At 38.9% G+C, this 27,988-nt stretch overlaps 1 protein-coding gene across 5 annotated transcripts in view; it reads left to right on the top strand.

Moving 5' to 3' along the window:
* The window catches only part of TXNRD1 (thioredoxin reductase 1), a 52,136-nt gene extending 25,343 nt beyond the window's left edge, over positions 1–26,793 (top strand). For all 5 annotated transcript variants that reach the window (XM_065630772.1, XM_065630796.1, XM_065630782.1 and 2 more), the window contains exons 3-15: positions 523–645; positions 4,063–4,135; positions 4,250–4,369; positions 5,012–5,154; positions 5,283–5,398; positions 7,177–7,402; positions 10,586–10,678; positions 12,379–12,455; positions 14,073–14,229; positions 17,615–17,722; positions 19,674–19,769; positions 21,880–22,014; positions 25,159–26,793. In XM_065630772.1, the coding sequence (XP_065486844.1) occupies positions 559–645; positions 4,063–4,135; positions 4,250–4,369; positions 5,012–5,154; positions 5,283–5,398; positions 7,177–7,402; positions 10,586–10,678; positions 12,379–12,455; positions 14,073–14,229; positions 17,615–17,722; positions 19,674–19,769; positions 21,880–22,014; positions 25,159–25,221 (1,494 nt within the window). In that variant the 5' untranslated portion in view covers positions 523–558 and the 3' untranslated portion in view covers positions 25,222–26,793. The remainder of the gene's footprint in view (positions 1–522; positions 646–4,062; positions 4,136–4,249; positions 4,370–5,011; positions 5,155–5,282; positions 5,399–7,176; positions 7,403–10,585; positions 10,679–12,378; positions 12,456–14,072; positions 14,230–17,614; positions 17,723–19,673; positions 19,770–21,879; positions 22,015–25,158) is intronic.
* The last annotated feature ends 1,195 nt before the right edge of the window (positions 26,794–27,988 follow it).

Here is a 27,988-nt window from a genome sequence, read left to right as displayed (position 1 = left end):
CAGGCACGTTACAAAATGTAGTTTTCATAAATGGTTTTCTTCATTCAGTTCTGTTTGTTCAGTTGGTAAGGCTGCTAATTGTAGATGATTACGATGTTGTATATGATTGTTGTATTTTCCTACTAATATGTGCAGGAGGAGGGGAAAAACACTAATTAGGAAAGTCCAGGGCAGATGAAAAGAATAAGATAAATTAATGCAGTGCCTGTGTTGACAGATATGTATCTCATCCTGGAGTACACACTATGAAGTGGCACTGGAGGTAATGTGGAAAACTAAGCTCTACAAGGAAACCCAGGGCTCCAACAAACAAGAAAATTCATAGTTCAGTGTCTAATAGGTACTGAGCTATTCAAGGATGGATAAAGATGAAATTTTAAAAAGCTACTTAAAAGCAGAGCTCAGAAAAGTCAGATGCACTTATGTTCCTTTATCGCGGTATTTGCTGCTGAAAGTACTAACTTTTGAGCACTGTGGGTAATGTTTCTGTGTTCCCCTATCCTTTTTGTTTTCTCTGTTCAGACACATAAGGAAGACAAGCCTCAGAAACTTCTGGAAATGAACGGGAATACGCCAGTGCCGCATTCCTACGACTATGATCTCATTGTCATTGGTGGTGGCTCAGGTGGTCTGGCAGCTGCCAAGGTATGAGAGAAAAAATACAAATTTATACTTTCATTGTAAGTAGGTGGGTGACATCCTCAACATCTTGGATCTGGGCATCTTTAATACTGTAGGGTCATAACATTTGTGCCTGATCAGCAGGATTTCTTTTGAGGTTAGCCCTAGTTATACAATATTTTTTTCCTTGTGTTCTGAAGAAGAAAAACATTAAAATGTCGTGGTATACTTAACAGAATGAAACTTGGTCCCCACTAGTGGGAGGTGATGCTGTTGGAAGACAGCAGGTAGATATCTCAACAGTGTTTATTATTAATTAATTCAATTAATTATTATTAATTCAACTCGTAATTGGAAAAGTTTTTAAAACTATTCAAAATTAATATCCAGAGGTTTCTAGTTTTATCTGAAAGTAATATCTGTTCAGAAATTGTTGCATGTGTTGTTTTAATTTTTGACAACAGGGGAGATTTTGTGATTTATGAGCTTATGTAGTTGTGTAAATGGAGACTTCTCCTATATTTAGGCAGAGTTAGGATCTCACCCTTTATTTCCAGGGTCTGGTACTTCTGCCTGTAGCCAAAGAATGTGTGGGTTTTGGTTAGGATGTTGCTTTTAGAAGCATATGTAAAATTAATTAAAAGAATCCACAGTGGTGCAAAATATACCGTGTCTTAGAGTTGTCATTATTCCAAATATTTGAAACTTGTTGAAATTTAATGTAAGGCAGTAACTTTTCCTTTAGAGCAGTAGTTGGCACATTTTGCATCTTCTTGTTGTGGTAGAATTAACTATTTAGAAGTGAATTTAGCATTCCTAGAAATAAAACTATTTGGTTGCTCGAGACATGGAGCTGGATTATTCCTTCAGACAGAAGGCATTTCTTTTGTTCTCAAGAAGTGAAGGATGTCATTGAAGAATGAAATATTTTCTCCTCATTTTCTTTCAGCATAGCATTGGATTCACACTAAACCTTGGTCCCTTAGAAGAACTCATGTTACAATTGAAGGGTGCAGTGCTGAGTGTTGGACTGTAGTGTGCTGTATGTCCATAATCTATTTTGATAGTTTATTGCTTTCCTATCGATAGGGGCACTATTGTCATGGTGTAGGAAGATAATAATAGATCTATAAAAATTCTGAGAACTCACAGAGAGAAGCAGACACTGGTTTTCAGAGGATGGGGATGTTTTAGGACAGAAGAGAGTAACAAGAGTAAAAGGGAGCTTGCAGTAATGCAAAAACAATTTGCAGTAATAAAAAGCCATCTGTTGAAATTTCCGTAAGGAGACTGCTCTGCTTTGTTGTACACATAATGCTAAGTTGTGAAGCTACAGCAGTGATGTTTATTGCATCATTTTTCAGCTGTGGGACAGAAAAGGTGTGTAGCTAGGAAGACAAATTGCCTTGTTCCTTCAATTCCATGTATAAAATATATTGCTTCTTAGTGTTCTCAAGTGATTGTAGAGTAGAGCAGAAGATGGTAGATCAATACAGACAATATCACCATCAGTAGTAACGTGTGTATTTCAAATCAGTTTCATGAAGCTGAAGTGAAACTGTTCTACACGCATAAACTTCTGACTTACATTATTGATTTTCTTAGTGACTTAATAGTGCTTTAAAAAGCAATACAAAATAAAAGGAAAAAAAACAACTACATAGCTCTTAAACCAGATTCCAGATATCCACACTCAGGTTTGCAGCAATTTAACTAGGTTGATTAAATGCGTGCTTTTCACTATGACACATGCAGCTTTGTCTGCACGTCTTCCCTTTCCTCTCTATATTCTGCTTGGAGCTTGTTATTTTAGAGGTACATCTTCATGGCAAGTGGAGACGCTGCCGAGCTGGCTCTGTGCAACCCAACCTTAGACCCAGATTAAAGTGCCAGGCCAGCGCTATCGGCTCGCACAGAACAGCTCCAGCCCTCGCAGCCTTGTTGCGTTCACGCAGCGCTGCACTGAACCCAGGGAGGTTTGGAAGCCCACAGGGCAGGTTTTGTTACTGCGGGCATGTATCACTCTGCAGAAGTGGTTAAATTTGTTTGTGATCTCTACTGAGGTGGTGACACAATTCTGCACTGTATTATGTCAACATTTAGCTGGGTGTAAGCTTGGGAATCTGTGCGTTCTAGTTAGCTAACACTAGTAAAGCTCTTTTGAGCTGTGGATAGGAGCTGTCATAAAGGAGCGATAATAATGCATCTCAGTCCCTGAGCACCTTTCTGAGGAACTTCCTCAGAAATGCAACCAATGGATAGAAATTAGCTTCTTGGCCAACCTTGACCTTTAATTGGAAGCAGAAATCCAGTACATTAATATTTTCCAAAGTTGTCTGCAGCCTGAGTTGTTTGAAATATGATGTATGTTTTGCATTAAGTAAGCTACATTTAGAATTGAAATTCTGATTGTCAACTATTTGGATTAACAAGTATTACTGGTAACACAATGCTGAAGGCTGTCCAGGTCCTCCCAAACCAAACCCAAGGCCTTAGGGTAATATCCTGTGCCTATAGTTGTTATTGCTTACATGTCTAAGAACTCATCATGTCATGCAGCACAGTTGTGGTTACTCCAAGTATCAAAGCTATTTTGCTGCATCTCATGGGGGAACCTGTCATCTCTGTTTCTCAGCTAGGTAGTGCTTACTTAAGTGTTTTTCTCTGGTACCTGTTATTGCTGTCAATTTTTGCATTTTTCTTTAGAAGCACAAAGGGAATAATAGAATCAGTATAGAAATTCCAGTTCTCAGTATCATTTAAACACATTGCTTGTAAATTTGCTAATGCAACTCCTCAGAGGAATTATCATGAAAGAAACCATCACTTTTGTAGTGTGAATGACATTTGCACATCCTGACAGTAAAGTCAACTTGCCGCGGGTTGACTAGCTTGAAGAGCAAGAGCTGATTCTGATAACTACAGATTGTACTCAAAATCGAGTTTTGCTTTCTACTACAAGAAAAAAGATTGGATAAGCACGGTTATAATACTTGGCCATGTGACTGCTTATGTCATTATGTCATTGTGTGGTGTGATTCCAAACAAATACTTGAGAAACCATCTTTGAATGGAAAACTGGATTAACGAAGAATTTGTTAAATATGTTCAAAGTAAATGGCATGTTGGAAAATAGTGTGGACAAATTCACAACACAGAGGAGAGAAGTAGAGGTTTGACTCCCAGAGTCTTCTGTATATCAACTGGTGCCATGCTGTTGTGTAGCAGGATGAATGCCTATTTTTTTCCTTTAATCTTTTTTTCCTACTGAGTGCACATACTAATTCAGAAGATTAATGGCTGTCTGGCTCTTCCTTTGCAAATCATTCATTATTACTTAATTAAAAGTCACCAAGCTTTTCAGCAGTGCATGATGTTATCATCTACTCCAAATTTGAACTCTAATATTTAGATACGTGTCTTATTTAATTTGTTTTGCAGGAGGCTGCCAAATATGAAAAGAAAGTGATGGTGCTGGACTTTGTCACGCCTACACCTCTGGGAAACTCATGGGGTAAATTTCTCTTCATTGCAAACCTGTTGTAAAGGAGCTTTAGTCAGAGATGCTGATTCTCCTTTGAGATCAGCCACAATGATGTGAAAAACACTTTCTGTTCCTTTCTCTCAGGTCTTGGAGGAACATGTGTAAATGTGGGCTGTATACCTAAAAAATTGATGCATCAGGCAGCTTTACTAGGACAAGCCTTGCAAGATTCCCGCAAATTTGGATGGCAATTTACGGAAGAAGGTAAAGAAGGAGACCATTTTTTTGCAGTTTTCTCATTTGTGCTGAAAATCCAGAGATTCTTTTCACAGTCAAGTGCTTGTTGCGTTTAAACATGCTGGCATTAAAAATGTGAGGCAACTTCAGAGACATTACACAACATCTAAGGGAATACCCCAGAATGCCCCATTAGAAACTTACTCATAGTTGCAGGCAAGGTTTTCCTTTCCCTCAGTCTCTATTACTCCTACATAAGAAGATGAATTTTGCTTTATGTTAGCTCTAATGTGCATGGTTATAGGACTGGGATTTATTTAGGGTGTGATCCTGTAGTAGGGAACATGTTGAGGCACCTCTCAGAGATGCATGGTCTTCATTTTGTTGAGCAATGTCACCTGCTTACAGCATGTATCTGTAGAAAGCTATCAATAACGCAGTAAGCCTTAATTTTTCATGTTTTAAGTCATATCTGTTCCACTGTGACATCTTTTGTTGTCTACGCTGATGTAATTCTTTGAATTTCAGGAGAGTTACGGTGGCATAAATAAGAATAAGACGAAGGTGACTGGGTCATGGAGAAAAATCTGACTGAGAATACAAGGTTGGCAATGGGAAAAGAAGAAATCACAGACTGACAGATGACCCTTTCTCGTTTGTTTCTAACAGTCAAACACAACTGGATGACTATGACAGAATCTGTTCAGAATTACATTGGTTCACTGAACTGGGGCTATCGGGTTGCACTGAGAGAGAAGAAAGTCACGTATGAGAATGCATATGGAGAATTTGTCGGGCCACACACAGTTAAGGTACTCCCTAGCCATGTGTGCTGGGTCTTCCTGTAGTGCTTTCTGAATAGGGATGCTTTTCAAATAGAATAATATTTCACTTGGTAGGACTGCGAGATACTCACTTTGGAGTAATACTTTGTCCACAGGCAACAAATAAAAGAGGAGTTGAGAAGCTGTACACGGCTGAGAGATTTCTCATTGCCACTGGTGAACGACCACGCTACCTGGGTATACCTGGAGACAAGGAATACTGCATTAGCAGGTAAAACCAGAGAGCAATATGAAATCATTCACTCTGTGTAAATGCTTCACCTCTAAGATAAGGTGGTGAAGCATGAGCAGGGCTGCTTGGTTGCTGGTTTTCTTTCCTATGTAACTTTTTGTTAGGGGTAAGTAAGAGCAGGAGAATAGCTATAGGCAGATTTTAAGGTGCCAAAAACATTGGTGTCTAGTAGATACCACAGGACTGTGGGCGGCTGGCTAGGGTGGTTCTGTTTCTGACTGATAACAGCGGTAACAGAGAATACCATGAATCATGTGTGTGTCCATCATAAAATTAATTCATCACTTCTGCCCCAGTTACCAGTACACCCACTTCCTCTCTATTCCTTATGGTCTTTTAGTTCACATAATGAAGTTTTTTTGGTAATGAAGAGCACAGTCTGCTTGGAAGAAACCTCCCTGCTCAAATATCAGGGAAAGTAGGAGTTGCAAAGCAGTTGATGCTGTGAAGCCAGCAGAAATGTATCTGTCTTCGTGCATTGGGGCAGTCTTGAAACTCAGCCCATTTTTCTTCCAGCTACTCAGTGAAGTTAATTCAACTTTTGGGAAATCTGATCTCAAATGTCTGGCTAATTGACAAGACCAAGCACTTGTAGCACAATTTTGACCAAAAAAAAGTCATATGCAGATGAAATGTGTTTTCATACCAGAGTAACTTTTAAGTTACTTAATGTAGAAACAGAGGTTGGAATTACAGGCTTGCAAACCTGTAGAAATGAAATAAATAACTGCCATAATTCCTGTGAAACCGAAACACGATGTTGTAAGTTTCCCTTCTGTTACATAGCAGTGAAATTAAAGGTAGCAGATAATACAGCCTGTACAGTGGTGCTTTAAAATTACATTAAAGTGGAAGAGTCAGGAATACTAGAGTTAAAGACTATCAGATTGAGGCTATCTGTGTAATCTTCACTGGGTTCCCTGGAGGACAGGAGCTCTGATGGAGCCTTTAATTACCCACGTTTTATGCCACCACAACATTTGCAGAGAGCGTCTTTGTTTAGCCATTGCAGCTGTTGGCTGAGAAGGAGACACTTATTTTAGATTTAAATCTTCAGAGAATTGCTTTGCCAAACTCTGCCTAAGTCTCGGCTGAGCAAGCGTGATGCCTCCTTTAGTCCCTGTTCCTTGAGAAGCCTTGCTTTTGTAGTCTAGGTCCAAAGTGTGGTAGAACTGACGTATTATAGCTTGATGAAGCAGTTGAAAGAAATGGAAAGCAGGGAAATAAACATGTTTTCCATAATTTCCTACTTCTGTCTCTGCCTGTTACTGTGGTTTGCATTAATTTGTTTTATTGTATGTGTATATTTGGTGCTGTGTATAAAGCTTTAGCAAAAGGATAAGTCTTAAAGGAAGTGGAGATGATATTTTTATCTTAAAGCTGAACCCCTTCCTCTTCCTTTTAGCTCTCAGGAGCTGAAATTTGCAGCAAAATATTTGAAGCAAGATTCAGAGAAAAAAAAAAAAACACAACAACCTACCTTTTTAACACTTTGTCATAAGTTTCTGTAAAAAAACCCTCTAAATTTTTATGAATTTTTATGGTGATTCAGAATTTTCATACTCTTTTTTGTGTGTGTACTGATCTTGTATTCCAACTGAATTTCCAGAAAATTAAGTCATTGGGTTTTTTTTAGTGAGCAGGAAGATGAATAAAGTCCTGTTCTTACAGAAGAAATTAGATAAAAGTAAAGCACAATACAGTCTTCTGGTTGTCTCTAACTTTCTTTTCTTTTATCCTCTCTTTTTTTTTGCCAGTGATGATCTTTTCTCTCTGCCTTACTGTCCAGGGAAAACCCTGGTTGTTGGAGCTTCCTATGTTGCCTTGGAATGTGCAGGATTTCTTGTAGGTCTTGGATTAGATGTCACTGTCATGGTGAGATCCATTCTCTTAAGAGGATTTGACCAAGATATGGCAAACAAAATTGGCGAATATATGGAAGAACATGGAATCAAATTTATTAGGGAGTTTGTGCCAATCAAGGTAAGCTCAAAGTGGTACATGGCTACAATTGATTGCAATACACTATCATAATGTTTTAAGATGTAAATTATTTTAGTGAATACAAAAGTTGAATTTGCGATACAGGATCTGCTATGATATAGTAAGAGTTAATTTTTGTTTTAAACTGAATAAGTCCGTGAATCCTATGTAACTGAAGGGTACAATTTAGTCGTCTTATTAACATTTTGTGAGATTCCAGAATTCGTTGTTTCATCAGAGTTAGATGGGTTAGTATATGTTGCATTAAAAACGTTGTTACTCCTCCTAATTCTGGTCCGGCAAACGTTGAATATGTTTAAATTCAGCAGTTGTCCTGAAATCTGTGAAACTTCTTGCTGGCTCATAATTAAACAGATACATAATTTCCTGTAAGATCAGGGCCTGTGCCTCACAAATAGTCATATTTTTCATAGCCAGTTCTCAAATTCTCAGCCAGAAAATACTGCTTATGTGCCCAGGATTAGTGGACTATGCAGAAAAGTAAATGGGCTTTAAAAGTATCCATCTATATCTATGCTTTACTTGACAGAGTCCTTAAATGCTTGCTCAATTTTCTTTGAATTCAGTAGTAGTACTTGTGCAGTTAGTTATGTATATGTATAGGCAAATTCAGGTTGAAAAGCAGATTAGATAAGCTCTGGGGGTTTTCTAATGTAAAATTGCCTTATCAAAGGCTTCAGAGGGTGCTAACAGCATTTTTCTCAATGTTCTTTTTACAATTAAAGCTTAATTATTGTGAAACAGGAAATAATGTATTAAGCAGTGTTCAATTTTGTGTTAAACCAGTATGTTACAGAGTTGAATACTTTGGAGATGAAAGTATTAAATCGAGTGAAGACTGTTAATTTTCACCCTTAGCAATATCAAGAGTACCTTAAAAAATGCACTTGCCAGGTACCACACTGTGTATCTGACCCCCTCTCACAGAGTGTAAGAGATTTGCTGTGAGAAGTCAAGGTTTCAGGGAACCTTGTTTTTATGCATGTTTGTGTTGTGGAAATCCCATCCCGTATGAAAAGCAGGGGTGATTATATAGCTTCTTTCAGATGCAGCTTTTTGTAGGCTTTTCTGGAAAAGGAGGAAGCCAGTTTTAAAAGATGCAGATCATAGTGGAGCCCCAGTGGATGAGGCTTATAAACCAGGGGTTGTGGGTTCGAGTTCCAGCTGCGGTGACTCACCACCCTCCCAGCAGGTGCCTATGAGGCCCTGTATGGGGAACTCAGCAACTTGAAATAAGGGGTCAGTGGCAGCTGCCTGGCCTAGAAGGAGGAGGATCGTAGAGAGTAGAGTGGACCAAAACTACTGAAGAACCAAACTGCAATATTGAGGGAGGTGGTAAGAGGGGACAACTGCAGTATTGAGGGAGGTGGTAAGAGGGCACAAGGTCACCCTGCAACAGATACAACTGCAAGACAAAGAAAGGTGGATTGTGATTGCAGGAGACTCTTCTAAAGGGAGCAGAAGGCTCAACTGACCCACTTCTGAGGGAAGTGCTGCCTTACTGGGGCCGAGGTTAAAGGTGTAAAAGCTTCCTGCCCTTCTTAAAGCCTCAAACCATTTAAGGACACGGTTTAGTGCTAGAGTTAGGATGTGGCTGGACTCGATGATCCTGAGGGTCTCTTCCAACCAAAATTATTCTATTCTATTTCAACTAAACGGTGAGTGGTCTCCTTCACATGCATCCAAAGAGCAGTCCATCACCCTAGTCATAAAATACACTTCTGTGTATTTTACCTTGTCCCTTTGCTACATGTCTGTGATTTCAATGGGAATAAAACATTTGGCCCTGTTTTTAGTTGAGCATATCCTTAGATTCAAATTGCTGGATATGTTTTTAGCAAGTCTTCTCATCTCTTTCAAACATCGTTTTTGAAGTTATGCATGTTGTGCTTATTAAAACCCTTTGTTGGGTTATTTGAAGAGAGAAGATGAAGAATTATAAATAATGCCTTTGTATAGAAGCAGTTTAACATAGTTGGTAGAATGGCAAACAAGGTTTGGGGTTTTTTAAATTAAAAAGGGGAGGAGAACTTCCATCAGAAATTTTGCTGTTTCTGTCTTCAAATACTGAATATGAAGTAGGAGCTAGAGCAGCTGTTGAAAAGTACCTTTTCTTCTGTGGAATGAACAGTAAAAATATCCCAGAATTTAGTGTTGCACGTGTACATGTCTCTTGAACATACAGCCAGCCGTGGGAAGCAGCGGGGACGCCTTGCCGTTCCAGGGAGGGTAAGGGAAGGAGAGTCGCTGAGGGTTTCCAGTCCTTTCCTCACAGTCCAGTGAACATTGATGAGGACAGAAGAGAATCCACCTATGTAGCTTCAAAGTCCCTTTGCTTGTGTAGCTGATTTATTTATCAGAGGAAAAAGGAGTTCTTGGAAAATAATCTTCTTGTTTTCTGGTATATGGAGGGGTGGGGTCTGGAAAGGGGAGTGTTTTGGGGTTTGTTTTCTTTTAAACAAACATTTATTTTTTATTACTCTGAAAAAAAGAGCACAGTTGCAAGAAGATTCACCTTCACAGTTTGTGGTGGGGTTTTTTTGGTGCAGCTGGATCTGTAGCTAAAGCTAGGAATATTTATTTCACCTGACCCTGGGGAACTCCAAAGAGCATTTTTCTTAAGCTGATGGTATTCTTTTCAGCCATTTAGAGCCAGCTGCTGCCCTGTCCTGCAAGGCCATGGCAGCTTTACATGTTGGACTAATAGTGAAACAGGGCAAAGGCTTTTACTGCTTAAGGACTGGGCTGTGACTCTGGCTTCCCATGGATGGAAGGCACAATGACCCTCAGGGTGCAGTTAGAGAAAATATCTAATGTTTTTTTCCAAGCCTTGCAAGAGTTCCCTTCCTCCTCACCTCTTCTGCCCCAGTTGATACCAGCAGCTCATGTGGTGGACTTGGATGAGAACTTAGCTATTAATCAACTTTTATAAACAAAGTCTTATTGCGTTGGTCATAAGAATAAATGCATGGAGATAAACCAAAATGTTTAAATATGTAAGTAGTAATCACAAATCTAGAGAAAGGTGAAAATATCTTTACAATGAACACTTGAATTTTAGGCGATGGTTGAACACTCATTTTCAATTATAAGGTATGTGGTGGGACATTTGCATACCTTTATTTGAAACAAAACTTTTTTTTTTTTTGTTTAATGTTGTAGGTCGAGCAGATTGAGGAAGGAACTCCTGGAAGACTGAAAGTTATAGCAAAGTCCACAAATGGGAATGAAATAATTGAAGGCGAATACAATACTGTGAGTCCTGTCTATATACACGAAGAACATGAGATAACCTTCCATTTAATGCTGAGATTTTGTGGGGTGTTTTTATCCATAGTTTAGATTTTTAAAAGTTGTTTTAATCACTACAATATGCTAATTGCACACAATCAAGAGGTAATTAATGTGACAAAAGTCCCAGAATCCATGGGCATGAGTCCTGTATGCACTTGCATGCTTTTGAAACCTGTTTCTTAGCTTAGCAATGTAGATGTGCTTGGTCATGTGGAATCAGTTGCAGTTTTCCCCAGTGGGATGTTTGATGTAAACAATAAGTGATCATTTCTAATAGCTTTCATAGTAACTAAAACATGATCTGGAGTTAGTGCAAAACAATGATCTCTGCAAGAGCTAAACAAACAGGTGTCATGTCCTCTCAAGACCTATTGTGGACCCAGCATTTTCACAGAAACAACTAATGGCCTGTGGCAAGTCAGTCAGGGAACTTCATTACACACTTGAAACAGTAAAATTGCAGTGTGCAGGTATGCCATTATATGTTGGATTGACTGTTTCCATCATCCCTCACCTCACTCGTTTTCTTAAGCTTGATGCTGGGGAAAAAAAAAAAAAGTCTTGAATAAAGCATTTGGAATTACCCAAAATGCATGAAGGCACGCACTTGCCAGCCTGGGATTTTAGAGTGCAAATACTGTGTGCCAATGACCTCGTTTACCTGTATAGTGCATCGGTCATCCCATAAGAAGGACATGCCTGAGTGCATCTGAGGGCTAATATTATGAGAAGGTTTAAGAACAACAGTGCTGTTGCACAGTGTTGTAGTACTATTTTTCCTGGTCCATAGTAGTGAAAGCTTTTTAGCCAGCAAATCACTGCCATCTTTTCATTAATGCTGTCTCTCCTCAAAGAAGCTATGAGCTGTGTGTGATGCATTTTAAGACCTTCAGCTCTGAAGGTATGGAATGCTTGGTTATCTAAAAGACTTGAAGCAGATCTAGAATTCCTTCAGCACAGTTCTTGATTGTCATATGAGAAGCATAGCGTAGTTACCTGGGCAGTTGTCCAAGACTGTGAAGCACATAGTGCTTTTCCTTGTGGTAGTATTGGCTGGAACTTGTTTTGCTTCTGAAGGTAGTCACGTTGACAGGATGGCTAAGAATTTGGCCTGGTCTGTCCATCATTCTGGACAACTGTTCAAACAAATAATATCAAGCAAGTGATATTCTTTGGCAGTGACTTGGCTGAGAGCCTATATAAGTAAATGATATTTTATGATCAAAACAAATATTATTTTAGGGTCTTTCTATTTGCCTAAGCATCTGAGTTTCCTTCCTAAAGAGTCCTTTCCTTGTGGAGCATTTTGAGGTCATCTGCTCTGGTAGGGTTATGGTATAACACTTTGGTATAAAAATGTAAAGAAATAAATAAAGAATCTGACCTTAACCAGTTCATTTAGAATACTCCTGGTGTATTTTTCCAGGGAAAGCTATTTGGCTGTATTTAATCTTATCATTAAGACCTGTTTTTCTTAGGCCATGGTGATGGTGTGGCTTGTCTTGAACTCAATGAGTGTACAATGGATAACAAACTTATCTTAATGTGACTGAGCCTTAGGTACTAATCTTTAGTATAATATATAATGAAAATAGATAGCTACATGCAAATGCTCCTTTGAGGTTTTAAAAAAATCGGTAACATGCATTGCTGTTTTGCAGGTATTGATAGCAATTGGAAGAGATTCGTGCACAAGAAACATCGGTTTGGACAAAGTTGGAGTGCAGATAAATGAAAAGTAAGGACAGCTGGCTGTCTGTACGCTACTGACTGCTGAGCTTCTCTCATTTGTTATTGTAGTGGTAGTGGGGCGCAGACATTCAAATGCTTTGAGGAAAAAATTGTTTCCTGTTTGCATACGCTGGGATAGGAGACCATGTAGCAGATAGCTGCATTTTCTGCCGTAGTGCTGCCACGTTTGCTTTTTTGATACTGAAATGTCAGTTCCTAAATACTGGGAGTCAAAAGTGTCTTTCCATTCTGTCTAGGTTCACAGGTCAGTCTCAGCTTCTTCCAATGACTGGGCTTTCTAGCATCTGTCAGTTGTTCCTCATACTCTTATTCCTGTTTCCTTTTTATTTCTTTTTTCCTCTCTGCTACCTCTTGGGGCAGAGATCTGTTCGTTCATACAGGCTTTTAGTGTGGCGTGGTTTGTTTATGTTTTTAGTGCAAATGCTGCTATATGTTTATTTTAAAATGTAGTCAAAGTAGCATTGCTTAGACTCGCAGTTGCCGTTGGTGATGTGTTTTACATTTTAGAGGAGTTTATTTCTTGCCTTAGAGCATCCCTTGGGAACAGTCTGTCTCCTGTAGAGGAGCATTTCATGTTTAATGTAGTGAGGTTGTTGCACCAGGGAGTGGAGCTATGGGTAACATTTTCAGTATTTGTAACCAAAACATCTTCTAGGTGTGTCTGTCCTAGATGATGTTCCCTTTGAAGACAAGATGCAGGACCATAAACTTGCCTTGGTGGTCTGTGGGAGAACATAGTGACCGATGTTGCTGAAGGGAGCTGTTGTGATGTTCTAAATAAGTGGAAATTTTGGGCCACTCAAAATTGTCAGACTCAGGTTGTCTTGTAGAGCAGCACGCATCTTTCTGGCATTAGGACACCTATTATTAGCTTAATAGAATGAACTATAAAATTACTACCATGAACTGTATATTTGTTAGCGAGAGCAAAATTGAGAAAATTGGATTTTAATACGGGAATCACTGCTGGTCCCTCAAGTAACTGCATGACTCTTTCTGTGCCCGTCTGATTAGGTTTCCCTATTACATGTGTTTCCTGCAGTGGTTACTGCACTATTTTATTTATTAATGAAGTAGGAAATATTAATAATTAAAAACTTCCATTAGCTCAGTACACTTAATGCTAAAAAGCTTGCTGGCTGTCGCTTAAGTAGCGTGTCTAACAGTTTGACCAGTCTCTGTGCAGAAGCCTGAAGGGTAAGCTTATAGAAACTGCCTCAGCCACAGAACTGGAATTTCAATAGTGGAGAAATTCTTTTGTCCTACAGCTCAAGTGGAAGAATATCTCTTCCTGTCATTCCTCAAGGTTGCCTGTACACCGCTCAGCTGGTAGTAGAGGGTGTTTGAGGATGTTGAGGTGAATTTCATCTTCACAGGCTGCCTCTTTATTTGGTGTGTAAATTGCTCTAGGTTTTGGTAAAATTTGCACTACGTTATGTTCTTGCCCAAGACTGTATGACTACGAACATGACTTCTTTTCCTCATACTTTAAATATGTGTCTTTCTCTTAAAGCTAAAGGGCCTAACTCCTGCAAGGTTATCCAGACCTCCAGTCTTCGCAGCAGAATAGTTAAATCTTTTTTCTTGTTAATTCAAATTTCAGAACAGGAAAAATTCCTGTCAGCGATGAGGAGCAAACAAATGTGCCATATATCTATGCTGTTGGTGATATACTGCAGGACAAGCTGGAGCTCACACCGGTGGCAATCCAGGCAGGAAGATTGTTAGTTCAACGGCTTTATGCTGGGGCAACCACTAAGGTAAGGAACCAGTTGCCACAAAACACTATTGTTGCTCTATTCCTAAGTCCAGAATGCAAGTCTGATTGTTCGTGGAAAACTCAGTGGGCTTTTAAGTGTTAGCTCTGATGATCACTTTAATTTTCCGCTTGCAAAGTTATTACTGCAGATATGTTCTGCTGATTGTGTAGGATGAAATTAATACCTTATGGATTCTGCAGTGCTCTTTTTTTTCCTATTAAGAGGTTTTATTTTTCTCTCAGAGTATAATGATACTACAATTAACTGAGATCATTTAGCTTGTTTTTAACTCTACTGTCTTCCGTAAAAGTCAGCATTCGTTCCCATCTCATTAAATGCTTTAACTCTAATTCATAGGCAGTTTACTAAACCTACCTACGGTCCCCAGAGTATAAAAGGGGTTCATGATGCTCTTCATTTTCAATGTTATTTCCACTAATTTTTTCACTTCTTATCCATGTTTTCAATGTAAGACATAGTTCTGTTTATAATTTAATATAGACACAAAGGAAGATCAAATGTACCAGTAAGTCAGCATGTACTTATACCTGAGATGTTGAATTTGTCAATTCAGTGTTTATGTTTCATACTAGTGCACTTGTAGGTTTCAGTCAAGGTATGCTAGTCCAAATAGGAGTAACATGGGTGCTCATTTACACCTTATGTTTAAACCAGAAGGAAAGGAGAGCGCCTTTAAAGAACTGTTATCCAAGCGCCATCAATGTGGGTGCTTGTCTCAGCTTCATAACCACAGGGCATGAGCATAAAGGTTTTTCTTTTTCAGAGCCTGCTGTATTCATATCAAGTTCAGCTGTCGGTCAGATTTAGAGCCTGATTGAGTTGTTTGTTTTAGGCTGGCAGGTATTGCGGTAACAGAATCCTGAATCAGTGTGCATAATGTCATTATATCAGCCAGGCAAAATTTATGGAAAATGTAGCTGGAGCCAGAATTTTTTTTCTTGCTGCAATACTATGGGTATGTCTTAATTTCCATTTTATGCCAGATAACTGTCTCTCAAGGTACGAAAATCCTTATGCTGCCAAAGAAAGCATCATCTCTTTCAGTGAATTCAAGAAATGAGTAACTACTTAAATGGGAACCTAGCTTACTTTGCTGTTGTAACAAGTCTGGGTGATTGTATGAAATGTAGTGAAGTCTTATGGATAGATGAGGAAAGAATACGAAGCAGCATCTTAGTTGATCCTGTCACAAATTAAATAGAGTTGAAATCCGTAGAAATCAAAATCACTAGAAATCAGAGCTGACCAGCCTGCTGGCCTTCTGTGAAAAAATGACTAATTTGGTGGATATGGGGACAGCAGTGGATATTGTTTGCTTTGACTCCAGTAAGGCTTTTGATGCTGTGTCCCATAACATGCTCATAGACAAACCAATTAAGTACAGGTCAGGTAAGTGGGCAGTGAGGTGGGCTGAAAACTGGCTGAACTGCTGTCATTGCTTGAAAGAATGAATCCTGTTTGCAATTGCTAACCTAAAGATACGTAAATCCTTTCAGTTTTAGGTCAGTCCACTCATATAACAAAGATAAGAGTGACTTGCAAAACACCCAATCGCGAACTACAGACACTACTGACCTTGCAGCTTTAGACATTCTGCAGCCCACACAATTAGTTAAGTTTTTCTTTAACACGTATTTCGAGACTGTTGGATAAAGTGTCCTTTAGCTAAATGTTGCTCATTTTATGCTAAAAGGATTATGTAATGCAATATGCAAATCTGTGACCAATTGGCTCTTTAGGGTGTGAACATAGTGATAAGATTTTGTATATAACACCTTTTACTTTTCTTGCTGGCATGCTGGCTTCATTCCAGCATCCAGACTCGTGCAGCCCTGCAATAAACAATATCTCATCTCTGTGTGCTAAATTTGGCTCATTTGTATGCACACCAGGTAAAGAACCCTGTTTTGGGACAATACTGCCAGGCTTAAAGGGTTGTGACCAGCATTACACAGACCAGTTGGAGGCGGGTCACTGGTGGGGTCCCATGGGGTTGGCTCCTCGGTCAGTACTGTTTGACATCTTCACTACTGATCTGGATGATAAGACAGAGTGCACCCTCAGCAAGTTTGCAGATATGGGGAGTGACTGACGCAGCAGATGGTTGTGTTGTCACTCAGAGAGACCTTGTCAGACTGGAGAAATGGACTGACAGTAATGTCATGAAATTCAGCAAGGAGAATTGCAAGTCCTGCACCTGGGGAGGTGTAACCCCATGCACGGGCACAGGCTGGGGACCCAGCAGCTGGAAAGCAACTGTGTAGAGAAGGCTCCAGGGGGTCTGGAGGACAAGCTGACTGTGAGCCAACACTGTGGCCTCATAGCAAAGAAGGCCGGTGGCATCCTGGACTGCATCCTGCAGATGCATCCTGGCAGGGCATTGCCAGTGGGTGGAGGGATGTGGCCTTTTCCCCTCCATTTGGCACTGGCGAGACAGGTTTGGATTTTGTGTCCAGTTTGGGGCTCCCCAGTAGAAGAAGGATATGGACATACTAGGGCGAGTCCAACAAAGGGCTGTGACTATGATTAAGGGCTTGGAGCATCTGACACAGAAGGAGACACAGCCGAGACAGCTGGGACTTTTTATAACTTGCAGAAGAGATGGCTTGGGAGGCTCTTATATCAATGTGTGTTCCTACGTGATGGTAGAGAGTAAAGGAGATGAAGCCAGACTCTTTTCAGTGGTATAAAGTGCAAGGACAAGGAGCAATGGGTTCAAACTGAAACACAGGAAAATTCCATTTAAACTTAAGAAAAAACTTCTTTATGATGAGGGTGGTCAAGTGTAAGCAGGTTGCCCAGAGAGTGAGCCTGTAGGACACCCTAAAGCTCCAGTGAAGTCAGGGGTCAGTGTTTGCCTTTCATGGGATGTGATCAGGCACATATGATCAGCTCTAGTTCTAGCTTTCCCTCCAAGTGCCTGTAGTTATGTATTTGGTTCTTTGGCATCTCCTAGGCCGCAGCTGATGGTTGTTTTTTCTTTGCAGCATTCCTGGTTAAAATAGCACACTCTGTAGAAGCAGTTGAACAATTTACTGTTTATCTCCAGTGAGACCTGTGATCTGGGACATTTTAAAGCAGGGCACTGAGTTTCCTCTTCCTTTTAATCTGTGCATACTAATGTCAGTGTGGCTTTAAAGTGTCGTTCTGTTCTTGCTCTAGTTAATATCTCTGAGAGGGACAACACCAAAACTATAGCTTAATTTAAAACACATTTTTAAATTAAAAAAAAGTAGCTTTCAGAATTATGAATAATCCAAGTTTTTTTTCCTTTTTGAATTGCAGACTGCTCAATTTTTACCCATTGTGCTGATCTTATTACTAATGTGGTGTGACGTTTTGTTTTGTTTTGAATGACACACAGTGTGACTATGTGAATGTTCCAACCACTGTTTTCACTCCTCTGGAGTATGGAGCCTGTGGGTATTCTGAAGAGGCTGCAGTGGAGAAGTTTGGGGAGGAAAACATTGAGGTAAATGCCTTAATTTCATCTGGATTTTAAGTTTCCAATTTGTAATTTAAAATAAGAGTCAACTAAAGCAGCATTCTATGCTCTGATGTAAGGGCAGGAGGTGACTAGTTACATTTTTATCTTCCTTGGCACTTCCTAGACATGTTATAAAAATAGTCCACAATTCCAATAGCTCCAGTTGCAAATATGTTCTATTTTTGGCAAACAGGGCTTGAAGATGGAATATTTGGTTACAAAAAAATAAAGGTTTATTTGTGTCTGGAAATATTTAGGACAAATTAAAGCTGGGTATGTGTTGGAAGCAATACATTGGTTTTAATGTCAAATTGGAGCTTTTTGTAGCTAGTGTGGCAAATTCCCAGTTTTTTTCTCTATAAAGCCAAATGTTTTTATGCTCATTTCTGCTGTTTATTTTGATTCTGCAAGGAGGTATGTACTTGATTTTACTCACGTGAGTGATCCCTTTTCATTGGCTAGGACTACTGGCCAAGAGTGAAATTAGACATATGTAAGCACTTAGTGCCTGAGGCTATTCTTACAAAATATTGTACAGACCACATTACAGAAAATGTGAGAGGAGGGAGTCTGACAATAAGCTGAACTTTTATGTCCTGTGAAGATCACCTGAGGAGCATTATTTGGGGAAATAAGCAGACACATGATGGCTCATGAAGTTGAGAACTTGTCTCCCCCTCTTAGCTTTGCCAGTTATATTTTTTTACTTGGACTGTGGAGAAAAGAAGTAAATATGACTTATTTACTTTATTTATGGCAGTGTGTCAAGTGCTGTTAACCTGACTACAGGGCAGGGATTTAAATTCTGTTCTCTCCACAAAGTTTGTATATACACTGTCATTTTTTTTTTTTTAATTGAGATAAATTCTTGCCATTACATGTGAAACACTGGACCTTTCTTTGTGGAAAATGCACTTTCCGTTTTCAGAACCATTTTTGAAAATGTGCATCCAGAAGCATTTATGTTCTGGCTGAGTCCTAATTTAGTTTATTCTGACCTCTTTTGTCATGTCACCATATTGGCTTCTGCAAGCTTCAGTAGGATTATTGAGTTGCATCTGTCATTCAGATCTGTTACCTTCAGTTTCAGATAGTGACGCCTTTTTAACCTCATTAATATGGAAAACATTGAGCTGACTCTCCTAGTTTGTGCAGGAACATATTTTTACTGGAGTTGTGATCAATTAAAAACCTCTTTCAAATAGTAATCATTCTGAGGTTAGCTTATCATGGGAGCTGTTGAGAGTTCTGGGTGGAACTGTGCCTCAAAACACCCCATTGTTTTCTGAGATACATGCTGTGACAGGTGGACAAGCAGGTTTTTGTTGGGGTTTTTGTTGTTTGTTTGGGTTTTTTTATATGTACTTTCACTCTTGCAGTGATACATAATCTGAGAGACCATGCAAAAAAGCGTGCCCTCATGTCTCCTGAACCCAGACTGAGGCCATTTCATCCTCCTCTGCTCTGAGAAACAGTTTTGCCTTCATCCTGGGTAGACCCAAAGACAATACAGTCTTTTGTGAGGGAAGCTTGTATTTGTCTACTTTAATGAGAGCATGGTGAACTGCTTCCTGGACGTGTAATACACTTAGAGCTGTTTATTTTTTTTTTTAATTATTAGGTGACACTAGTGCTTGTTTTGTAGAGGCTTCCTTCTTTGGCGTTCATCAAGGAGAAAGAGTCTCACCTGGATTTCAGGTGTTGCAAATTCTGCATGCGTGGCCAGTCACTAATAGAGAGTTATTAGTTAATAGTTTATCTTTGTGCTGTGTCACAATTGTTTAAAGCTTTTCTAAAAGCAATTGCAGTCAGTAGTAAAGCTCTGCTTTTGTAGGTAGAAAAGACAAATTAAGATAATCTGCTCATTTTGGAAAATGGCGCGCTCTGCTGTGGAATTACACAACTTTATTTTTTTTAACCTGTGTTGTATTTCCAGGTGTACCATAGTCATTTCTGGCCACTGGAATGGACTGTGCCATCCAGAGACAACAACAAATGCTATGCAAAGATAATCTGCAATATTCAAGATAACGTAAGTGCGTGTTTCCTTCCAGGGAAAACAGCAGCTCTGTGTTCAGGGACCATTGAAAACACAGCTGTAAATAGGTTATTTTTAACAAATTAAAAAATAATTTAAATTTATATACCTTTTAAAATTTATTAAATATTTATAATGATACAGTACTTTTGTTTATTAAAAATTGGCCCTCAGTAGAATACAAAATTCTGCCGTTACCATCAGTAGATGGTACTTTTTCCATTTATGTAAAATAAGAAGTAGAGATCTCTAAGACTGTTCGTTAAATTTGAAAAGTGAGTGAATCAATGCATGTAAAAATGTTTAGAAATCTTACCTGTTTATCTTATTCTCTCTTCCCCAAACTGGGACATTCTTTCCTGGGAGATTCTTCTCTCTGAAATTGAGGTCACAGAAACCATCACAACTTGTTACTTCTGCAAATCCACATTTGTCTGTAAAAACTCTTGAGATCGTTCTGACAGGATTAATGTATTTTACCTGTACAAATCTCATTTAGGGCGATCATGACAGGATTATCGTTGGAGTAGGGTAAAACTTCCTGGCTACGGAAATGTCTAGTACCTGCTAAAGCACAAACAATATTACTAATTCATCAAAGAATTGGTATGCCTCCCTCTGAATGATCATCATCTGTTCAATAAAAGCTTGGTTGATTTTAATAATATGATAAATCTTGATACAGATTTATTTTACTGCAGTCCTTTTAAGCGTCATGTCACCGTTTTGTAAAATTTACAAACCTGTCTGGTTTTGCCCATCTCTTTCTGGAGGAGTTTGTGCTAGTGTGGAAACTACTTTAGAACCCATGTTCCGAATCCAAAGTTACTTAAGAAAGTGAAAAGGCTTAACGGCGATTTAAAGTGTTTTATTCATTTGTTTCCACTTCTTGTCTTGAAAATTTGGAACGTGTTTAAGTGTCTAAAAGCTAGCCTGGATGAAAACTTTGTTCAGTAACTGTTAAAAACTGTAGTTTACCCCAGTTTTATTAATATGGTTTTATTTTTACGTGTGTACATATTTTTAAAGGAAAATAAGGATAATTCAATTTCAGTTATTACATAATTATAGCTTTTCTTATCTAAATAAACCCTGTGGTCAGTCTCAGTCCTCAGGCTTAGTGAAAGAAATCTAACCTTTCAGTGTACTAAGTATCCAGACTACCTTATATGTGATATTTTGCAGGAGGAGCAGATAACTTTTGATACCCAACTAGGCTACATCTATGTTCAGCAAAATCTGATTAACGCCCTGAAAGCCATTGAAGCCCCCCTGGCAATTGACATTTGCTAGAGACTTGCTTTTCTTAGACAAGCAAGTTTTTCTTTGAGAAAAGCAAGTCAAGTCAGTACAGCTTGTTCTGCTGAGTGTTTGCTGAGGATATAACACGGTTTGATGTATTTTGCAGTTGGACAGTAGTACAGATGTGAGAAGTGTGAAGTAACAGTATCTTCCGTGTAACTTGATGGCGTTCAGTGTGTTTTGCCAGTCTCTAGGGACATTCTCTCCCAGTGACAGTGAACACTGCAACAGGAGTAGTTGTCAGTTTAGTTACAATGCATCTCTTGCAATATCTGGATAACCAGAGCTTCAGCTTGTGGCCTTTTCCTGCAAGCAGCTATCAAACTGAAATTTCTTCAATTGATACACAGCATGTAGCCACCTAGCACAGGCCCTCATGTTACAAACCTTTGTGCAAGGTGCTCATCTTTACTTAGGCAAGCGATCTGTCAAAATTGGTGGAATAGCTTGTCTGAATAAAATTTAAATATTTGCAGTTTGGACACAGGCAATAATCAAGCATAGACCATGGTGTGTGTTAAATTTTTATGCTGATGATGTGAACAGAGGACTTGTGCACAAAACTTTGTGAGGAAGGTGATTCTTGAGTTCCTAGTTGAATCTTTTCCTTTTTGAAAAGACAACAAAACTATACCGGCTATCTCCCATTTTTTGATGCTAATGATAGTTCACATTTGTGTGGTTACGTGAATTTGTGGTATGTTTGACGGAATTATGTACTCTGAGTAAGAAAACTTTACATGTCGTCTAAAGAGAACTGAATGCATGACTGTGCTTGCATTTCATTATCTTTGCTATTTAGGAGAGAGTCATTGGTTTCCATGTCCTTGGTCCAAATGCTGGAGAAGTCACCCAAGGGTTTGCAGCTGCTATTAAATGTGGGATGACAAAAGAACAGCTGGACAGCACCATAGGAATTCATCCTGTCTGTGCAGAGGTTTGTATATGAAGTCACCTCGTATCTCAGCTTCCATAGCATTCTGGGGTAAGGTGTTGGAAATCTGAACAGCAGAGCTCTATTAAAGAGGTCTGAATTTAGGGGAAAGTAGGAGGGAAGGGAAGGACAGGAAATGATCTGTTTGTAATAATTAGAAAAATCTAACATTTAGGTTTAAGCTGGGATTTTTTTTTTTAGTGTTGTTCATTTGTGAAATATTTTTGGTCTCCCCAAATCCAGTGCTCCCTCTACTGGGAAGTACAGACTTTTCCTCCCACTCAAAGGTCCATTTATGAAGGCTTCAAATACTATTTCTGCTAAAGTGATTGTCGAAGCTCATTTTTTTTAGATATGTGTACTCAAACTTTTAAACTGGTGCTATGGAAGGGAACCAGCTACACGACAATTATTTCTAATAAATTCTACCCTTTTAAAGATCTCTCCTTTTCTCTCTAGGACTTCACTTTTAAAGTGAAGTACATGAGGCCACATAACCATTTTTTTTTCTTGTGTTTGTCTTGCTGTTCCTCTTTAAGGAAGAGCTTAATTTTCTAGAACAGGTGGGGCACAGCTCCTCCTAGGCAGAAATCAGAGATACTCCCCTGATTTTAGTTGCATTAGGACCAGTTTATGTTAGCTGAGGATCCCTGCAAAAACCGTATATCACCTCTGTAGGGCTTTGTACAGAATTCGTGTTTTTACCTGCATATGTTGGCTACAAATTTTAGTAGAGAGCACCAGGATACTGCTCTGCAGAAGTGAAGTCCACTTCTCTTGTGTTTCCACACAAATACAAGAAATACGATATGAGCTCCATTAATGGAATGGACTGCAAGCAATCTGAATGATCTTCAAAGCATCAGCAACATGGATTATGGGGTTTTTTTCCATAGTATCATCTAATGGTGTTCTTGGAAGCCCTTGAAGAGGGTTGGCAGGTCTTCATCTTACCAGAGGCCCTGTGGAGGGGGCACTCTGAGGCATTCAAACCTGTGAACTCAAGCAGGATATTAGCATATGCAGTGTGAAGAGAGGATGATAGTCATAATTTATTCTGGACATCTGAGCTGCTAAAATTGAAACTGAATAGAATGATGATTAGACATAATTTAGGAAGGTAATTTCAGATAATCATATTTGTTTGAGTGGAGGAGGAAGAAATTGGCTCAGGAGCAATACACTATTTAAAAGCTCCAGGGAACAGCAATCACTTTTAGTGGCAGTCTTCAAAGGGTTTTTTTTAAAGCATGTTACTTAATTTAATCTCTTCAGCAATAAACAAAAAACAAAGTGCAAGATGGTACATGGTACTCTTTGATAGAAAAAATGCTTAAAAATTGTTTTAAATTTGTGAGGACTGCACATATCTGGATGAATAGAATGATGGATAACATTAGGATTATTTTTTATCTTACATCCATGCAAAAACTGAGGAAAATGAAGTATGATCTGAGCAGGAAAGGGACAGTGTTGCAGGGTCAAATACTGACATCTTTACTGGCATTAGTACTAATTCCTTGGTCAAAAAATGGTATTACTCAACTTGAAGAAGACTGTAAGACTGAGGTGAGGGTCCCATTTCTCACTGCTTACAAATTAAAGCCAGATTTCACTTCTCTTATTGGAGCAGCATTTTATTCTGCAGAAAGCCTGAACTCTGAAAGGAACTTCTTGCAAGGCAAAGCACAGATAAGTGTGAGTACAGGTTGGTAGAACCTCAGCCTTAACAGAGAATTACCTCTCAGCCTAAGCTGTGCTGCGCTGCTTGAAATACAGGTGTGTGTAATCCAGCATCTGTGATGAAGAGAAAGTGTTTTCTGAAGGCTGGAATGATTCTTCAAGTTAGCTAATGATGGCTTTCCAATCATTGGATCTAAGGCTTTGTCTTCACTTGAATAACAAATTCTGTCCCAAGCCTCTTGTTTCCAATAATTATCGAATGACTCCCAGCTGGCTTGCTGGAGCTAGGGAGCTGTGGTCCCCGCGGTTGTTGGAACAGGCGAGCACAGCCAGAGCTTACAATTGGGCTGAGAAGAAAGCAGATAAATTTTGTACTTTTTAATCAAATCACTTTCAAAGTGAGATAATAATAAGTGTTGTCAGTTGGTGGATCAGAACCGAGAGTTGGAAACTCCATCTCAAGCCATGCACTATAGTTTAAATATGTTGCTGTTTTTCTGCCATGTATATTAGACATGCATTTGTCTTCCTGATTTGTGCATAACGCTTCACAGGCTTATAGAAAGCGGAAGAGATATATCATTCATTGATGTTCTCTGAAGAGCTGCTAGCAGCCTTAAGGCAGCAAAGCTCCTACTTAGAGAACTGTGGGGCTTTCAGATCCCCATTATCTTTAGGTACTTCAGTGTTATTTGCATAACTGTAATGTGTATAGACTTTATTCTGTGCTAAGTTTATTTTTCCTGAGAGATGGCTTTGATGATAGCTAATTATTGCAACTTTGAACCATTTAGATAGAAGTGGGTTTGATTTCCTTTTTTCCTTTCTATATTATATCTATGCATAACTACGCAATTATTTGCGTAGTAAACTTCTAATATTAAACAAGGTTTTGTAGAATTTTTCTTCTTGAATTTTGATACCTTTTAATTTTAAAGTAGTTATGCTTGAAAATGTTGTTTTCTTCAATGTGACTTGAAAGCAGCAAAGACTGGGCTTTTTCAAACTAGATTTACCAAGTGTTTCTTAGCTATTGTCCAGAGGATGCAAATCCCAGACATAATACCTACATCAGCAATCAGTTTCACATTTCTGTAATATCTAGAAAGGTACAGAGGCAAAGTTCATGTTGTCTTCAAATGCTGTAGCCTTGAGTTAACTTCACTTTCCCAACAAATAAGTTATCTTTGGGAACATGAAGACAAAAGGTGGTACAAAGCCATGTGATTTCCTTAATTCTTACTTTTCTGCTGTAGAAGGAAAACCATAAGGTAAATGAAGAGAACAAAAGGTATTTGTATACGTGGGTGCTATTTAGTGGCAAGGATTTTAAATGTATGCTTTTCATTATTTTATTACTTTAAGAAATGGCTGTGGTTTTGAGCACTATGCCCAGGTTCATCTTATAGAAGCGAAAATTCATTCTAGACACAGTAAAATTTGTCTCTTTTTCTTTCTCTGAAGATATTCACCACTCTGTCCGTGACTAAACGTTCTGGTGAAAATACCCTTCAGGCTGGCTGCTGAGGTTAAAGACCCCCATTCTTGCTCTTGCCAGAGACTGACTTTCATCGCAGTGGCTGACTCCTGCAATTCAGAAGAAACACTTGGGGAGAAGTCATCTTCAGTCATCTGCAGAAATGTGTAGATCTTAACCAGAGCGTTCCCTCATCCTGAGGAGAGAAGAGCTCTGTGAGAGTTGGTCACTTGCGGTGACTGGCTGGCAATTAGCAACGCAATGGGAATATTGACTGTGGAGCTGTTGCTTAGCAGGGCATTTAACGAATGCTTTCATGAAGTCATGGCCTGAAACCTGCGTTGTCTGGTGGGCAGTGACGGAAGAACTGCTAGCACAGCTGGACAAGAGCTGGTTTGGTTTGGTTTTTTATTCCTCTCCAGTTTCTTACCTGAACAAAGAGCTTCTGAACTGAAGAATATTGCCCCAAGTTCAGATAATTGTTGAGTGCCCCTGTGTACTGGTTTATAACACAGCAATTGCAAGGTTTCCTCACGAGCATGCATTTTACCAGCTCACATGCCTGTGGAGGGGAAATTGTATCTACAAGCTCAATCACAGGGAAGAAGATATCCTTGGGGAAAAAAGCTTAGTGCCATCTAGAATAACATATTTTTTGACTTCCAAACTGACTCCATTGTGACTGTTTACTTTAGAGATACTTATTGTTGAAAGCGTTCTCCTTGGTGAGAAAAGTAAGTATTTTTTATTAAGGCCTTGCCACACTGAAAGGTTTGGGTTTTTTCCCCTGACAGTAAAAACCATGCACATAACACAGATGTGATCTTCTTAGCTTTATTTTGCAGCTTATCTGATTATAATTAATCCAGTTTGGAACTGACAGAATTCCAATGTGGAATGAATAATACTTCCAAGAGCTCTGTGCAACTTTATTAAATTTGAATAAATTCTTCCTTTCCAGATGAGCTATCCTATGCTGCACTGTTTCAGGTCTACATAGGCCACTTTGAGCACAGTAGTATTGAGACTTTCCTCAGATTAGTGGGCCAGTAGAATAAAAAAACCCCAGCCAAACACTCCCCTGCCCCCCCAAACAAACAAGCAAACAAAACCCCCCTAAACCCCCAAAAAACAACAGTGAAAAAAATCTTCTGTGTAGATATGTCCTAAAAAGCTGTATCTAGTTCCATCTGTGCTTTGTTTTATATTTAATTAAGAAAACGATACTTTTAAAACAGAGGTTTCCATGAAAAATAACAAATTCTTGAATATTCCTCCTGTATTGGATAAACTGCATATACATATTTATCAAGAAATGGTAAAAATGCCTCTTTGTAATGGAAATGAATGTGCTTTTTGATCCGTTTTTTTTCACTTCCCTCTGTTGTAGCAGAAAGGTTTGGATTACTTTTATTAAATGGTTCTCAGGAGTTTAGTAGTGCAATGTAAATAGGGGGTAAACTCTGCAGCCCTCTGGGCAAAATGCTTTATACCTAAATTTCTACCTGGTAACGAATGTATTTCTACTGAGATTTCTAGAATAGTGTGTTAAGTTATTTTTATAAACTTATACATAACTGAAGGATTTTTCAACGTGTTTTGTATGGTATAAAGAATGGTCTGTGGTGGTATTTTTCTGGCCAGTTTATTAAATAAATGGAATATTTGCACAAACAGATGCTGATTTTGATGTCTCTTCCAAGCAGAGAAACCAGGTGACAAAAAACTGACTGTCTTTTAAGGCCAGAAGATGGCACCTTGATAAACCCACCTGTGATTTGTTTCAGTCTTTTGAATTTTGAAGGTAGATATTTCTCTGAGAAATGGTGTTCGGGGCTATTTTATGTGCATTCTTCGTATGTTAAACATCTGAGAAGGACATACTTAAAAATTAATTAGGAAACCAACCTTCCAGTGTTTGCACTGGCCACCATCTGCGTGACTTCTGAAACCCCAGGAGTTCCTGAGCTGTTGGGCAGCGCAGCTGTTCATGGTTAAGCACATGGACAGCAGCGTGATTTTCGAACAAATCTGTAGGAAAGTGACATCCTGGAGCGTAGGGACTAAAGACACATATGAGCTTGGCTTTGCAAGACTGGACCCACATGTGTCTGTTCCAGCGGGTTATGTCATCATTAATAATGTGTGGGTTTACACTTCAAATTAAGTAGTTGTTGGGTTTAATTACTTTTATATTTACTTTAAATTTAAAACTATAAGGCTTTTTCTTTTTTGCAGGGTCTCTTATGCTCCTCTCCTCCTCTGCTTTCCAGAAGGAAAACATTTTCTGGTGTGTGTTTCTGTGTCATCTGTGCATGATGATAGAGATATATAATATATGATAACATTGCATAGGGATGTATTAAATGCCAAAGCAAAGTATTTAATGTTTATATCAAATTAAACACACATTTGGTATTGTGTCCTTTGGAAGTATATACCAGAAAATGTAATAAGTTATATGGTATTTATATTCAGCTCATATTCATGAGTTATTCACTATTTTTTTGGCACTCTTACCAGGGAGTGAGAATCATCTTAAGGTATTACAGATAAAAATGCAGATAGCAAATTTCACTAACTTCAGCAAGGAGTTAATAGAGTTTTACTGACAACTCCAAGAATTACTTTTTTTTTTTTTTTTTTTTTTAAGTTCCCACAGCCCAGCTGATCATTCCCCTTTTATCCCTCTCCCCCTGGTGTGAGGAGTTGGAGCAATCCCCACTTATCCAAAGTCTCGTATTCCAACTTGCATCCTGCCTTCCCTCCTTCACACCCACCTGCCAGCCCAGAGTCCCAGCGCGGGAGAGTCTCCAG

This window comes from Caloenas nicobarica, chromosome 1 (assembly GCF_036013445.1).
Source record: "Caloenas nicobarica isolate bCalNic1 chromosome 1, bCalNic1.hap1, whole genome shotgun sequence".
Lineage (NCBI taxonomy): Eukaryota > Metazoa > Chordata > Aves > Columbiformes > Columbidae > Caloenas > Caloenas nicobarica.
The sequence above is the reverse complement of the archived record's forward strand: the minus strand, read 5'-3'. Positions and strand labels throughout refer to the sequence as shown.